Raw genomic sequence first — 17,448 nt, forward strand, 5'->3', positions numbered from 1 at the left:
ATAGCTTAAATCAAGTTTTAGAAAATCATGATGGGGTATATATCTTTACTGAAGTTTCAAGAAGGGGCCCAGCTGGCTTAGTAATATGCTACTCTAAATTAGTTATGAAAGTTTTCTTCTGACAACAAACAAGAAAATGAAAAATCAGTGCATTTGGGCCAATTCAAGAATTCCTGGAAGGGCTGCAAAATACTTTGGATCTTGATGATGCAATCACCCCTAAGGAGGCCCTTGTTTGGTTTAGGATTTATTGGTCTGTGTACAGAGCTGCTTTTGTTTCGATCACATTAGAACATCGCACTTACAGGGATTTATTTTTGAATCCAAGAATTAAGACTTGCTTGACCCCCTTCTTCAATCTAAAAAGACTGTCCCTTTGGTGGCCTAACAATATAGGCCACTGTGGCTGATTTCTGTTCTCTTGGCAGTGCTTTCTTTAGAATCTTGGACACTGGCCTCAAATGAACCAACTTGATTCTTTTCTAGGCTGTTTTCAATTGGCAAATAACTCTAAAATGAAGCTGTGTAAGAAACAAACCCTAATACCTATTCTTGAGCAAGCAAAAGAAATCATGAGAAAAAAAACTGGTTATAGATATACAGGTAGGCTTTATTTTGCTTTTAATCAAACCTTCTGAAATAGGGCTTCAGATCCAAGAATTTGCCCATATGTGAGAAATTGTACTATAAGTTTCTTTTCCATTAAAAAAACCGGAGAGGGAGCCAAGATGGCGGCATGAGTACGACAGTGGGAATCTCCATCCAAAAACATATATTTTTGAAAATACAACAAATACAACTATCCCTAAAAGAGAGACCATACAGGACAACAGCCAGACTATGTCCACACCTGCAAGAACCCAGCGCCTTGCGAAGGGGATAAGATACAGGCCGCGGCCCAGCAGGACCAGAGAGCCCCTCACCCCAGCTCCCGGCAGGAGGAGAGGAGTCAGAGTGGGGAGGGAGAGGGAGCCCAGGACTGCTAAATAGCCAGCCCTAGCCATCCGCACCCAGAGCGCAGACACAGTGTGTGCGTGGGGTGCTGGAAACTAGGGAAACAGGACAGTAAGACTGCAAGCAGGTCCCTGCAGCTGGTGCCCCTGGGACAAAGAAAAGCGAGTGATTTTTGAAAGTCTTACAGGGACAGGGACCCCACAGCTGGATGGAAGCGGCCTGGGACACTTAGCACAGCAGCTGGGAATCCCAGGGAACTCTGAGCGCCCTAACCCCCTGGGCAGCAGCACAGCTCTGAGACCCCTCATGGCGATAAACAGCCTCCCGCCCGTTCCCCCTCCGGCGCGGCCCCGCCACAGCAGAGTAGCAGCCTGAGCCTGGACATGCCCACAGCAAGGGAGCTTTCTCCATAGCGGCTGGGCAAGAAACAGAGACTCAGTCTACGCACAACTGCCCAACACAAGCTGCTAAGGGTCGCTGTTGTCCCAGTAAGGAAAGGCCAGGAGCAAGTGGAAAGGGTCTTGGTTCTCCCAGCTGACAGACGAGCCAACAGCATACCACTGCATCTATCAACACGAAAAGGCAGAAAAATTTGATCCAGACCAGACTAACCCAGACATCCTCCACATCCTCCCCTGAGAAGGAATCTGAGGAGGTAGATTTAACCAATCTTCATGCAAAAGAATTCAAAATAAAAGTGATAACCATGTTGATGGACTTGCAGAGAAACATGCAAGAGCTAAGGAGGGAGAATACAGAAATAAAACAATCTTTGGAAGGACATCAAAGCAGAATGGACGAGATGCAAGAGAACATTAATGGACTAGAAATCAGAGAACAGGAATGCAGAGAAGCTGACACAGAGAGAGATAAAAGGATCTCCAGGAAGGAAAGAATATTAAGAGAACTGCGTGACCAATTTAAATGGAACAATATTCGCATTATAGGAGTACCAGAAGAAGAAGAGAGAGAAAAAGGGATAGAAAGTGTCTTTGAAGAAATAATTGCTGAAAACGTCCCCAAACTGGGGGAGGAAATCACCTCTCAGACCACAGAAGCACATAGAACTCCCATGACAAGGGAACCAAGGAGGGCAACACCAAAACACATAATGATTAAAATGGCAAAGATCAAAGACAAGGACAGAGTATTAAAGGCAGCCAGAGAGAAAAAAAAGGTCACCTACAAAGGAAAACCCATCAGGCTATCATCAGACTCCTCAACAGAAACCTCACAGGCCGGAAGAGAATGGTATGATATATTTAATGCAATGAAACAGAAGGGCCTTGAACCAAGAATACTGTATCCAGCACGATTATCATTTAAATATGAAGGAGGGACTAAACAATTCCCAGACAAGCAAAAGTTGAGGGAATTTGCCTCCCACAAACCACCTCTACAGGGTATCTTAGAGGGACTGCTCTAGATGGGAGCATTCCTAAAAAGAGCACAGAACAAAACACCCAACATATGAAGAATGGAGGAGGAGGAATAAGAAGGGAGAGAAAGAAAGAATCATCAGAACAGTGTTTATAATAGCTCAATAAGCAAGTTAAGTTAGACAGTAAGATAGTAAAGAAGCTAACCTTGAACCTTTGGTAACCACAAACTTAAAGCCTGCAATGGCAATAAGTACATATCTTTCAATAATCACCCTAAATGTAAATGGACAGAATGCACCAATCAAAAGGAACAGAGTAATAGAATGGATAAAAAAGAAAGATCCATCCATATGCTGCTTACAAGAGACTCACCTCAAACCCAAAGACATGCACAGATTAAAAGTCAAGGGGTGGAAAAAGATATTTCATGCAAACAATAGGGAGGAAAAAGCAGGTGTTGCAGTACTAGTATCAGACAAAATAGACTTCAAAACAATGAAAGTAACAAGAGATAAAGAAGGACATTACATAATGATAAAGGGGTCAGTCCAACAAGAGGATATAACCATTATAAATATATATGCACCCAATACAGGAGCACCAACATATGTGAAACAAATACTAACAGAATTAAAGGAGGAAATAGAATGCAACACATTCATTCCAGGAGAATTCAACACAGCACTCCCTCCAAAGGACAGATACACAAGACAGAAAATAAGTAAGGACACAGAGGCACTGAACAACACACTAGAACAGATGGACCTAATAGACATCTATAGAACTCTACATCCAAAAGCAACAGCATACACATTCTTCTCAAGTGCACATGGAACATTCTCCAGAATAGACCACATATTAGGCCACGAAAAGAGCCTCAGTATATTCAAAAATATTGAAATCCTACCAATCAACTTTTCAGACCACAAAGGTATAAAACTAGAAATAAATTGTACAAAGAAAGCAAAAAGGCTCACAAACACATGGAGGCTTAACAACATGCTCCTAAATAATCAATGGATCAATGACCAAATTTAAATGGAGATCCAGCAATATATAGAAACAAATGACAACAACAACACAAAGCCCCAACTACTGTGGGACGTAGCGAAAGCAGTCTTTAGAGGAAAGTATATAGCAGTCTAGGCATATTTAAAGAAGGAAGAACAATCCCAAATGAATAGTCTAATGTCACAATTATCAAAATTGGAAAAAGAAGAACAAATGAGGCCTAAGGTCAGAAGGGAGGACATAATAAAGATCAGAGAAGAAATAAATAAAATAGAGAAGAATAAAACAATAGAAAAAATCAATGAAACCAAGAGCTGGTTCTTCAAGAGAATAAACAAAATAGATAAGCCCCTAGGCAGACTTATTAAGAGAAAAAGAGAATCAACACACATCAACAGAATCAGAAATGAGAAAGGAAAAATCACGATGGACCCCACAGAAATACAAAGAATTATTAGAGAATACTGTGAAAACCTACATGCTAACCAGTTGGAAAATTTAGGAGAAATGGACAACTTCCTAGAAAAATACAACCTTCCAAGACTGACCCAGAAAGAAACAGAAAATCTAAACAGACCAATTACCAGCAACGAAATTGAAGCAGTAATAAAAAAAACTACCCAAGAAAAAAGCGCCCGGGCCAGATGGATTTACCTCGTAATTTTATCAGACATACAGAGAAGACATAATACCCATTCTCCTTAAAGTTTTCCAAAAAATAGAAGAGGATGAAATACTCCCAAACTCATTCTATGAAGCCAACATCACCCTAATACCAAAACCAGGCAAAGACCCCACCAAAAAAGAAAACTACAGACCAATATCCCTGATGAATGTAGATGCAAAAATACTCAACAAAATATTAGCAAACCGAATTCAAAAATACATCAAAAGGATCATACACCACAACCAAGTGGGATTCATCCCAGGGATGCAAGGATGGTACAACATTCGAAAATCCATCAACATCATCCACGACATGAACAAAAAGGACAAAAACCACATGATCATCTCCATAGATGCTGAAAAAGCATTAAACAAAATTCAACATCCATTCATGATAAAAACTCTCAACAAAATGGGTAAAGAGGGCAAGTACCTCAACATAATAAAGGCCATATATGATAAACCCACAGCCAACATCATACTGAACAGCGAGAAGCTGAAAGCTTTTCCTCTGAGATTGGGAACAAGACAGGGATGCCCACTCTCCCCACTGTTATTTAACATAGTACTGGAGGTCCTAGTCACGGCAATCAGACAAAACAAAGAAATACAAGGAATCCAGATTGGTAAAGAAGAAGTTAAACTGTCACTATTTGCAGATGACATGATATTGTACATAAAAAACCCCAAAGACTCCACTCCAAAACTGCTAGAACTAATATCGGAATTCAGCAAAGTTGCAGGGTACAAAATTAACATACAGAAGTCTGGTCTGTGGCTTTCCTATACACTAACAATGAACTAATAGAAAGAGAAATCAGGAAAACAATTCCATTCACAATAGCATCAAAAAGAATAAAATACCTAGGAATAAACCTAACCAAGCAAGTGAAAGACCTATACCCTGAAAACTATAAGACACTCTTAAGAGAAATTAAAGAGGTCACTAACAAATGGAAACTCATTCCATGCTCCTGGCTAGGAAGAATTAATATTGTCAAAACGGCCATCCTGCCCAAAACAATATACAGATTTGATGCAATCTCTATCAAATTACCAACAGCATTCTTCAATGAACTGGAACAAATAATTCAAAAATTCATATGGAAACACCAAATACCCTGAATAGCTAAAGCAATCCTGAGAAGGAAAAATAAAGTGGGAGGGATCTCACTCCCCAACTTCAAGCTCTACTACAAAGCCACGTAATCAAGACAATTTGGTACTGGCACAAGAACAGAGCCACAGACCAATGGAACAGAATAGAGACTCCAAACATTAACCCAAACATATGTGGTCAATTAATATTCGATAAAGGAGCCATGGACATACAATGGGGAAATGACAGTCTCTTCAATAGATGGTGCTGGCAAAACTGGACAGCTACATGTAAGAGAATGAAACTGGATCATTCTCTAACCCCATACACAAAACTAAATTCAAAATGGGTCAAATACTTGAACGTAAGTCATGAAACCATAAAACTCTTAGAAAAAAAGATAGGCAAAAATCTCTTAGACATAAACATGAGTGACCTCTTCTTGAACTTATCTCCCCGGGCAAGGGAAACAAAAGCAAAAATGAACAAGTGGAACTATATCAAGCTGAAAAGCTTCTGTACACCATCAATAGAACAAAAAGGTATCCTACAGTATGGGAGAGTATATTCATAAATGACAGATCCAATAAAGGGGTTGACATTCAAAATATATAAAGAGCTCACACATCTCAACAAACAAAAAGCAAATAATCCAATTAAAAAATGGGCAGAGGAGCTGAACAGACAGTTCTCTAAAGAAGAAATTCAGATGGCCAACAGACACATGAAAAGATGCTCCACATTGCTTGTCATCAGAGAAATGCCAATTAAAACCACAATGAGATATCACCTCACACCAGTAAGGATAGCTACCATCCAAAAGACAAACAACAACAAATGTTGGCGAGGTTGTGGAGAAAGGGGAACCTGCCTACACTGTTGGTGGGAATGTAAATTAGTTCAACCATTGTGGAAAGCAGTATGGAGGTTCCTCAAAATGCTCAAAATAGAAATACCATTTGACCCAGGAATTCCACTTCTAGGAATTTGCCCTAAGAATACAGCACTCCAGTTTGAAAAAGACAGATGCACCCCTATGTTTATTGCAGCACTATTGACAATAGCCAAGAAATGGAAGCAACCTAAGTGTCCATAAGTAGATGAATGGATAAAGAAGATGTGGTGCATATACACAATGGAATATTATTCAGCCATAAGAAGAAAACAAATCCTACCATTTGCAACAACATGGATGGAGCTAGAGGGTATTATGCTCAGTGAAATAAGACAGGTGGAGAAAGACAAGTACGAAATGATTTCACTCATATGTGGAGTATAAGAACAAAGAAAAACTGAAGGAACAAAACAGCAGCAGAATCACAGAACCCAAGAATGGACTAACAGTTACAAAAGGGAAAGGGACTGGGGAGGATGGGTGGGAAGGGAGGGATAAGGGCAGGGGAAAAAGAAAAGGGGCATTATGACTAGCATGTATAGTTTTGTGGGGGGGGTATGGGGAGGGCCGTACAACACAGAGGATGCAGGTGGTGATTATACAGCATCTTGCTACACTGATGGACAGTGACTGTAGTGGAGTGTGTGTGGGGGACTTGGTGAGGTGGGGAGCCTGGTAAACATAGTGTTCTTCATGTAATTGTAGATTAATGATAGCAAAAAAAACCCCACTAAGAACATTTGAAAAAAGTGTTAAAACCTCATTTCCTAATATGTTCTTCTGAAGCATCTACAATAATAGTTAAATCATTTATTCTAAATGAATATCCTATTATTAATTTGCTGCTTTAAAAGAAAATGTTTACTTTAGGTGTGTCAAATAACATTTTATTTAATTACTGCTGTAACACAGTAATTTCTGATTCATAAGATGACTTTCACATTGCACGTGTAAACACTGAGCATTTGCACAAGCAGCTGTATCAAAAATGAATTTCTGTTGTGGAATGTTAAAAGAGAACAAAACAGTCTGACAGAGGTGGTTTTATGAGGTAATGTTTGAAGGGCCACCAAAAGAAGAAAGCAGCTATGTTCTTGGATTGTGACCACTGTAAGCCAAACTCATCGAATATTCTTCAACTGGGCATATCACATTCCTTTCTTGGGGGGAAACCCCTCCTTTCTCAGAGACTAGCATGAAGAAGAATTAGTGCTTGTTGTACTTTTAAAGCTTTTTGAACATTCCTTTGACTTCTGGTGAAGCTGACTAGGGTACCATAAAAAGAGAATGACACTCAGTGGGAAACACTGGTACCGGGAACAAGCAATCTGATTCATTATTCCTCGGTATTGTAAATTTCAATCCCTATTTTTTTTATTGAAGTATCACTGATATATAATCTTATGTTGGTTTCAAATATACAATACAGTGGTTCAACAGTTACGCATATTATTAAATCCTCACCCCCACTAGTGCAGTTACTATCTGTCAACATAGGAAGATGTTACAGAATCATTGGCTATACTCTCCATGCTGTACTACCATCTCTGTGACCAGCTTATATTATGTCCAATCCTTATCTTAAGAAGTACTAATTCATCTGAACAAATAAGGGAACTGGAGGGACTCCTGTGGTTAATAATACTTGCTGTGAAAATCACACCTTCCTTTCACAAGGATGTACAACATAGAAGCTAGCTTGGGGCCCAAATAGAGCAACTGTCTGGGGATGGAACTAAGGCTGAATTCCCTACCGCCAGACAGCTTTACTTTGAGAATTTGGTTTTCCTATTATGTAACTGTCTACCATGAAAAACTGATATGGATGAATGGATAAACAAAATGTGGTATAGCCATAAAATGGAATCTTATTTGACCTTAAAAATGAATGAAATTCTCACACATGTTACAACATGGGTGAACCTTGAGGACATTATGCTAAATGAAATACGCAGGTCACTAAAGAACAGATACTGTATGATTCCATTTACATGAGGTTCTCTAGAGTAGTCAGACTCATAGAGACAGAGAGTAGAATGGTGGCTGCCAAGGGTTGGGGAGGGGAAAATGGGGAATTAATGTTTAATAGATATGGAGTTTCTGTTTGGGAAGATGAAAAAGTTCTGGAAATGGATGGTGGCAGTGGGTGCACAACAATGCGAAATGCACTTAGTGCTACCACAGCGTACACTTAGAAATGGTTAAAATGGTAAATTTCATGTCATACATATTTTATTACAGCAAAAAGACAAAAAATGATATCATGTTAAATAAAATCTGCCAAAAAGATGTGAACTTTGGGAGATGACAGATATGTATTTGAATGAAGAAGAAATGAACTAAAAGAATAAACTAACATAAACTAAGAATAAACTTCTTGCTCTGAGAAGGTGCCTCCCCTTACTGAAAAAATACATGAACTATACAATTCATAATGTTTTTAAACAAAAAAGAAAATTTGGACTTCTTTCAAAAGGCACAACTATATATTGTTTAAGAAAACAGTTCTTGGGAGAGAAAAGCAAATCCAGCATTTTTAAGTCAGTAAATGGTAAATTCTTTGCCATAAAGCTGAATAGTGAGATGAGGAAATGAATGTAACGACCCTGGGAAAGTCACTGGGATGAGCCGCCTTCAGTGGACTCTGAGCCTGCAGAGAGCAGGCAGTTTGGCTTTGCTGTGTTAGTGTTAGGACTCAGGGACAAGTCCAGGTGACACAGGAAACTGCTGTCCTAGTGGAGCAGTGGGTTACAAACGACATTATGGAATCCACAGTGCACTATATAACCCATAGAATGTGGAAGAAACTCCCAATTGTGCTTTACCTTCAATTAATACAGAAAGGGTAAAATTAGTTTTTTAAAATAAAAAAGAAATATATTACTCATCTTTTTTTTTACTTTTAAAATCTTTACTGAGGTATGATTTGTAAACTGTGTAATCTGCCCATTGCAAGTGTATAGTTTGATCATTTTTAGGAAATTTGTACAGTTGTGCAACCATCTCAATCCAGTATTAGAACACTTCCTTCATGTCTAAAAGTTCCCATGTTGTATTTAAAAACTCTTAGCCTAACCCAAGGTAATGAAGATTTGCTCTTCTTTTTTCTTTTAAAAGTTTTATAGTTTTAAGCTAAAATAGATCTGTGATCCTTCTTGTGGAAATTTTTGTCTATGGTGTGAAGTAAGGGTCTAAGTTCATTTCTTTGCATATGGACATCCAATTGCTGTAGCACCATGTTTTAAAAAAACCGTGATATTTCCCCATTGAATTGCCTTGGCACCTTTGTTGAAAATCAACTGACTGTGAATATGAGATTTTACTTCTGAACTCTATTTCTGTTCTGTTGGCCTCTATGTCTGGTCTTACACCAATACCATACTCTTTTCATCACTGTACTCATTTCATTTGAAATAATTTATCCAACTTTGTGCTTCCCTTTTCGAAATTGTTTTGGCATTTCCATATAAATTTTAGCATCAGCTTCTCAACTTCTACAAAAAAATTCTGCTTAGATATTGATATGGATTGCACTGAGTCTAAAGATCAATATGGGGAAAACTGCCATTTTAACAATACTGAGTCCTCTAATCCAACAGTATGGCATCTCTCTCCATTTATTTAGATCTTCTTTGCTTTCTTTCAGCAACATTTGTAGTTTGCAGTGTACAACTCCGATACTTTCATTCGATTCACTACGTATTTTATTTTTTTGATGGTATTGTGAATATTTAATTTTACTTTCACATTGTCAGTTGCTTGTATATGGGAGCACAATTAACTTTTGTATAGTGTATTTTGTATCCTGTAATCTTGCTAAACTTGCCTATCAGTTCCAGTAGATTTTTTGTAGATTCCTTAGGATTTTCTACATACAAGAATATATCTCTGTGAGAAGACAGTGTTTTACTTCTTCCTTTCCAATATGCATGCCTTGAATCTCTTTTTCTTGCCTTACTTCACTGGCCAGAACCTCCAGTACAATGTTGAATTGAAACGGTAAGAGTGAACAATCCTATCTTTGTTTCTGGTTGTATTTGTCTTCTATTGCTGTTTAACAAACGACCATATACTTAGTAGCTTTTTTTTTCTTCTTATTTTACTGATATCTACATTAAGAATGAAGAGAAACTACAACTGACACTTAACAATGCAGGGGGCTAGGGGCGCCACCCCCTCACCCATGCAGTCAAAAATCCATGTGTAAGTTTTGACACCCCCAAAACTTAATTACTAATAGCCTACTGTTGACTGGGGGCCTTATTCATAACATAGTGTATTAACACATATTTTATATAAAATTACACACTGTATTTTTATAATAAAGCTAGAGAAGACAAAATGTTTTTTCAGATTGTTACAAACCTCCAAAAGACTTTCCAATATATAATTATTGAAAAAAATCCACATATAAGTGGACTTGCACTGTTCAAACCCATGTTATTCAAAGGCCAACTGTACTTTGAAGATATTCAGGACACATGGTATTTCTAGTTCTCTTTACCTCAGGAATTTTGTTTCATGTGGTAGTTTTCTACTGACATTAATATGTAGGTACACTGATAGAAATAGATATGGGAGTTTTTGCCCATCCAGTTAGAAATAGCAGAACGAGAGATCCCTATACCCAAAGCGAGCGGCAGTGAGCTTCCATTTCCAGCTTCAAGAGGCAAGTAATGCACGGGCTACCACCACTGGTCACTACCTAGCTGGTTTCATATTTGCTGAAACCCACTCTCAAGCCTGGATGGGATCCTGAGAAGGTATCAGTAGGTCAGCTTCTGAAGCTCCTCAAATAGGCCTTATTTTTCCAGACAGTTAAGTGCAAATCAGCTGGACTACAAATTCATGGGAAACTAGCTTTGGCATTTCCTGACTGGTAATCTATTTAAATATCCAAACTCAACAGTGTATCAACTTACTTCTCAGACCCTAAGTTGCTCACAACTTCAAAATTTCACAGAAGTTCCATTTTTTTCCCTTTGGAAAACTTCTGAGTTCTAAAAATATGCTGTTCCCAAATATGACTACCAATTTAATATCATTTCAAAAAGGCAAATAGTAAATCAAGAGTTGTCATGTTCCAGGGCTAACTCCAGGTCACAGAGAAAAGCTAACTCTCTTTAAACAGTAAAAAAAATTATAATAAAGATGTCAGTATCAAATATGGAGGATTCCAGATACCAATTTATTTCTAATACAATACTTAAAAATATTACCTAATCTTTTATTAAAAATCCACTTATAAATTAACATAAAATTGCTAAATTAAGTTACCTAGCATAATTACTGATTAAATTTTTGAAAAACATAATTTTAGGACTTCCCACAAAAATAATCTTAATTAGGTGGACATCCCATTTACTATGCAAACAGCAGTGTACAACAAACACTAACAGCTTTTCAGAGGTATGACAGATGGTGGGCGAATGTTTAAAACTTAGTTGTCAAAGTTCGGCAGGCAGAGATAAATGTGTCATTTAACAATGTTTCATAACACTGTGGACTTACAAAATAAACATTTATTTTGTAACAGGAAAATTTCTAAGATATTGGGAAGACCAAGAATCATCACCAAATAATATTTGCAAAATGCTTTTTAACTGAAAAAAATCCTCTTGATTTTTCAGTCCATCAAATACACATCCATCATCTAACCATCCAATGTATCACATATAAATTCCAACCTCCAACTGATTCAAAATATCATTAAAAGACTTAACTACACTTCAACATCAATTACAAAGAAAGCCTAATTAATGGATGACAGGGTAACATTTTGTTATTTTATATTAGATTTATGTAACTTGCACTCACATCTGAAGAATCAAATCAGGGCAAAATCAATTTTCCATGCTATACTGGGCTGAACACTGTCCCCTCAAAATTCATGTCTACTCAGAACCTAGGAATGTGCCTTTATTTGGAAATAGGGTCTCTGCAGATGTAATTAATTAAGTTGAGATCATATTCCATTAGGTTGGGCCATAAGTTCAGTGACTGGTGTCCTTATAAGAAGGCCATGTGAAGATACAAAGTCACACGCACACAGAAGAGAAGGCCACATGAAGACAGAGATTGGAGTGATGCATCTAGAAACCAAGGGATATACGTCAAGGATTGCAGACAACGACCAGAAGCTGGAAGAGAGGCAAGGAAGGATTCTTTCCTGGAGCCTTTGGAGGGAGTGTGACCCTGCTGATGCCTTGATTTAAGACTTCCAGCCTCCAGAATTGTGAGAGAATAATTTCTGTTATTTTAACCCACGCAGTTTTGGTACTTTGGTATGGCAGCCTTAGCAACTAGTCCCCGTGCCAAATTGTATTTTACTAAAATTGGTCTATATTCATAGACAGTCTATCTCTGCACTGGTGCTTTTTGAAATTTTTGAAGAGATTTATGAAACAAGCTGGAATGAGCACAGTTCCTCTACAAGCCTCTTTACTCTCCTCACAGCATATGTGTGCCAGGTGGGACTGGCTGGATAGCAAACATTTAGATTTCTGGCTCTATTCCTAACTACAGATTAAACCAGATGTGTTTTACTAGAATTCAAATCAAAAAGCATTTCCTCCCTCAGTGGAGCCACAGTATTTCTCCTTTTGTTTTAATGTGAATTATTTCAACATGATGGATGTTTTGTTTCCTCCAAATTCTAATAATATTTCTTTGAACTTTGACCTTGCTATTATTTTAGAGGCATGGTTAGAAAAACTAAAGTACTAGATGATTGTTAGTCTTCTGCAGAGCTTAATCCTGCTTCTTTTTGTCAGCTTAAATATTATGGCCTCAGACGTAGTTATTTAGAGTGCTATTGAATCAACTGGAACTGTTTAAATATAATAATGAAATGTTTCATAAAATGGCTCAGTAGAATTAAGTTAACAATCAATCAATCCATGGTCCACAAAATGATGCCACTAGGTGTCACTAACTGGAATCCTTTAAAAGGAACCAATGTTGATTCTGCAAAATCAAACCACCCGAAACCAAGCATGGGATGTGGAACATTAGAAGGAAGAGGTCAAAGTCTGAAAAGCTTCTTCTCAAGAGCTGGTTATACCATATTCCTTTTTTGAGCATACCATAAGCATTTAAATATTAAAACAATGTTTTAATGTTTAGATTTCTCTATATGGCAGCTACTCGAACACTTCATTGATTGCACTATTGCAATGTAGTCTGTTAGTTCTGAAACAAGAGCTTAATGAACCATATTATGAGCTATAGATCACAAGGGCACATTCTACTGTTGGTTTATGTCATTCATGATGATTACACTTTCACTGAAGGATGGTTCAGTTTGGATTTTCAGAACCAAATGCATCCCAACACTGCCCAGGGCCAGCCTTATAGCCAGTCATTTCAGGAAAGTTCTGGAGTTCACGTGTAGCAGTTGTCTGCAAAATTGAGCAGACGTGGCATCTTTTTACTGGGGGTACAGCTCATTTTCAGTCCAGCTTCTTTTCAACCTGAGAGGCACTGACTGGGCAGATGCTGATACCACAGACACTTTCTTTTTTTTTTATTAAAGTATCATTGATATATAATCTTATGAAGGTTTCACATGAACACTGTGGTTTCAACATTCACCCATATTATCAAGTCCTCACCCCCCATATTGCAGTCACTGCCACAGACACTTCTTTAAAGGTTTCTATATCATGAGAATCCAAAGGAAATTTAAGCATGTTTTTCCTCACTAAAAGCTGTGAGTCTCTTCTGAAGTTGTGACAATGTCTACCAAGTTTGCAGCAGTTACTCAAAATAAATGTTTTCATTGAGGTCTGAGAAGGTTAGCATTGGGCAATAAGTGGCAGCCTGGCTCAGTTCCAAAGTCCAGTCTGTGTCTGAATATCCGCCCCTTCTTATAGAAACTAGTATTGCTCTTGCATTTCCCCTGAAGTCTCACAGGGTGTGTTCAGATACCTTGTTATATTAGTAAGAAAAATACAACCTCAAAAAACCAATTTGGGCTTCTGTGAGCCTTTAAATGACAAAAAGTCCTTGATATAAAGTAGGTTAGTAAATCTTAGCTATGACCTAAACACTGATTTCACCGAAATAAACCAAATCGCCATGCTCTGCTGCAGCTTCTTTCAAATATTTCACTTACTAGTTCTAGTCAAGGGTATGACTTTTGTGGGAAATACTCAACTGTGAAAATTTTCTGCATCATATGATGCAATGATAGAGAACAATAGATATTTAAATAGCCAATGAAAGGGGGTCAAACTGCAATTCAAATAACACATAATAATGACAACAGAAGATGACTGAGGAGGAGGAGAAGGAAAGGGAGGAATACAGGAGAAAGTAGAGGGAGGAGGGGAAGGGGGAAAAGCAGAACAAGAAAATGGAATGCTAGGAGCTATCCATGAAATACAATTAATTTTAAAGGCTTTTTGGTACCCAAATAAGTTATTTGAAATAAACTCAATCTGAAATGTCCTGAAATTACTTAAGATACATGATACGAAAGAGAAATCCATTTTCTTATCTTCATGAATACATATTTTAGCTTTATTGAAGTATAATTGACAAATACAGTTGTAATATATTTAAAGTGTTTTGATGATTTAATAAATGTATACATTGAGAAAGGACTTCCACAATCAACACAATCAAGTTAATTAACAAACCCATCACTTCACATATTTATCTCTTTATTTTATTTTATTTTATTTTTTTGGTGAGAACACTTAAGTTCTACTCTAAGCAAATTTTAATTATACAATATGGTATTATCAACTCTAGTCACCATGTTGTACATTAGATCATCAGACTTTTTTCATCTTATAACTGAAAGCCTGTACCCTTTTACCAATCTCTCCTTATTTTATCTACCCTCGAGCCTGGGGCAACCATCATTCTACTCTGTTTCTCTAAGTTTGACCTTTTTGTTTTTGTAGATTTCACATATAAGTGATATCATGAAGTATTTGTCTTTCTCATTCCACTTAGCACATTTAAAAACTATGTTTCTTGGTTCTCTTGCAGCTAGGTAAGCCTGTAACTAGTACTTGCCAATGAAATATGGGCAAAAGTTATATAGCCCACTTCCAACTTTGACCCTGCAAAATTCTCCATTTTTTTGGTACCCCCCACAGCTCCCAAGTTCTCCATTTTCTCTCATCTGCTGGCTGGGTGCTAAGGATGCAATGGAAGATTCCAAAGCCCTGGGAGTTGGCAGAACTACACAGTGAAAGAGGCCTGGATCCCTGAATGACTGTGTAGAAGAGACCTTCCTCATCTACATGCATTGGACTGTGATGTGAGCAAGTAATAGACTTTTATTCTGTTGAGCCACTCAAATTTTAGGACCACATGCTATAGCAGATAAGTCAGCCCTGATTAATACATACACTAAATAAAAAGCCAAACTAATTAAAAAATTTGATAACTAATTTGACTTGACCAAATTTATGGAGAGAAGCAACTGTGAGATACCTACAATTGCACTTAGTGTGAAGTTGAAATACAATGCAACACTCTTAGTTTAGCTTTTCCCAAACTGGCCCACATCAATTTCACAGGATTATGAATAAAATGTCTGTGTCCAAATTAGTTGGAAAATGGCTATTAGAGTTAATAGGTTTCTTTGCTATAGGACATCTCAGAGCTGTTAATATTCTAACATACATTGTGAATCTATATAAATGGAATAAAGAATGTAATATTTACTAAGCTTTTTTAGTCAAAAAATAATTTAACCACTAAATTTAAGACCCACTCCCCCACCCCCATGGCAACACCCATCATTATCTTTTGGAGCAACGTTCTGTAGAATACATTCTGAAAGACTGCTTCAGTTTAATCTGCATCATATAGTGGGTTAATCAGAGTTAGCACCAAAAAGTTCTAGGTCCTCCAAAGCAACATTCTCTTATTAAGGGAAGATTTTTCTTGTAAAAAGACTAATGCACTTGTAGACTAATGTGTACTAAGAAAGTTTCCACTGCTGAAGTAACCAAGCTCTCTAAGAAAGGCATTTTACTTAAAATGTGACTAAAATGAAGACAGATGTGACCTGTCAGCTTCTGATTTTTCTTTGTATCTCATCTGCTGTCAATGGAGCCTGTCATATTTAATGATGGAATACACTCTTATGTTTAAAGACATTGAGTCTATGAAAACCAGCAGTGCTAAATATGAAATGTGTGTGTGAATACCGCCCATTGTACAATACCTTATTTTCTTTTCTCTCTTCTATACTCATGCTTGAGGAACAATGTTTTAAAACCATGTTGAAAGCAACAAAGAGTAAACACAGATAAGATCAATGGATTCTTTTAATAGAAACACACACACATAAATATATACATATAATTTATTCACTGTGACTTGCTAGGCTACAATGCATTTGTACTATATTTACTTCATTTCAGTTTCACATCTATGAGGAATGGTTTGCCACATTTCTCACAGACTTAAGGCAACTGAAAAAGGACTGTTAGGATGGATACCTGGAAATTCATGTGAAGTAAAGAAGGTACACTAAATATTTAATTTACCAAAAAAAAAAGTTACACTTACATCTAGTAGTGTGTGAAGATGCTGATCTTGGAAAACACTGTGTAGAAAGTCTAAGTCCTTTTCACTGCAGTCTGTAAGTGCGTGAATTTCTTCCAGGCTGTCCAACACCTGGGAGACGGCTCCTAAGCGGAACAAACAGAAAAGAAATAGCCAGTGCAGGAAGTTATTGTCAACCTAACCTTTGTAACCTGAATCTTACAATTCAGAAGAATGGGCTAACAAACAGAAATTCAAAGGTTCATGTCTTTGCTGAAGGATGGACTTAAATGAGTTTCAAATCACTTAAGGATAGAGTACTTTTGGCAAGGTTATGTTTTTAACAATGCATTTGTGTGCTCATTTTTCAAAACTGAAGCTTGTCTTACTTGAACTAAGGAAATTTATCAACTACAATTAAGCTACTAGAAGATTTGGGTGCAGCAAGTTATGCATCAGGAAGAGAGTATGGGTTCCATGATCCCAAGATGTTTTAAAATACAATGTTGAAATATGTTTTAAAATGTTACAGAAATAACACAGGTGAGCCTTTCATATAGGTGCATTCCATCAAGAATGGAAAGTAAAGACAGTTGTAGATCTGAGGGACAGACCTTCAACTGGGGGCTTCTGCTGTGTAAAATAGGCTTTTTAAGGCTCAGATTTGAGTTACCAAAAATCCCAAACTATTCTTTTTTCTTCCTCTATATACAAAGTCAAGAGAACCAAGTCATCTTCAGTCTCTTGGGCCCTTTTTATTCAGGAGACGAAGACGAAGGGTAAGTATACTGACCGACATTTCCAAATACCATATTAAATATCAGGGAAATAAATCACTTTTGCAGGGCAATGTGAATGGTAGTGTGGTCACTATTTTACATTTCCTCTTACAACTAAGAATCCAGAGAGGTATCAGTGGGGATACATAC

General features: G+C 37.4%; 1 protein-coding gene across 14 annotated transcripts in view; it reads right to left on the reverse strand.

Annotated features, from left to right (window-relative positions):
* CASK (calcium/calmodulin dependent serine protein kinase) overlaps positions 1-17,448 on the reverse strand; it is a 405,697-nt gene that overhangs the window by 72,890 nt on the left and 315,359 nt on the right. For all 14 annotated transcript variants that reach the window (XM_036895365.2, XM_036895363.2, XM_036895360.2 and 11 more), the window contains one exon: positions 16,544-16,665. In XM_036895365.2, the coding sequence (XP_036751260.1) occupies positions 16,544-16,665 (122 nt within the window). The remainder of the gene's footprint in view (positions 1-16,543; positions 16,666-17,448) is intronic.

This window comes from Manis pentadactyla, chromosome X (genome assembly GCF_030020395.1).
Source record: "Manis pentadactyla isolate mManPen7 chromosome X, mManPen7.hap1, whole genome shotgun sequence".
Lineage (NCBI taxonomy): Eukaryota > Metazoa > Chordata > Mammalia > Pholidota > Manidae > Manis > Manis pentadactyla.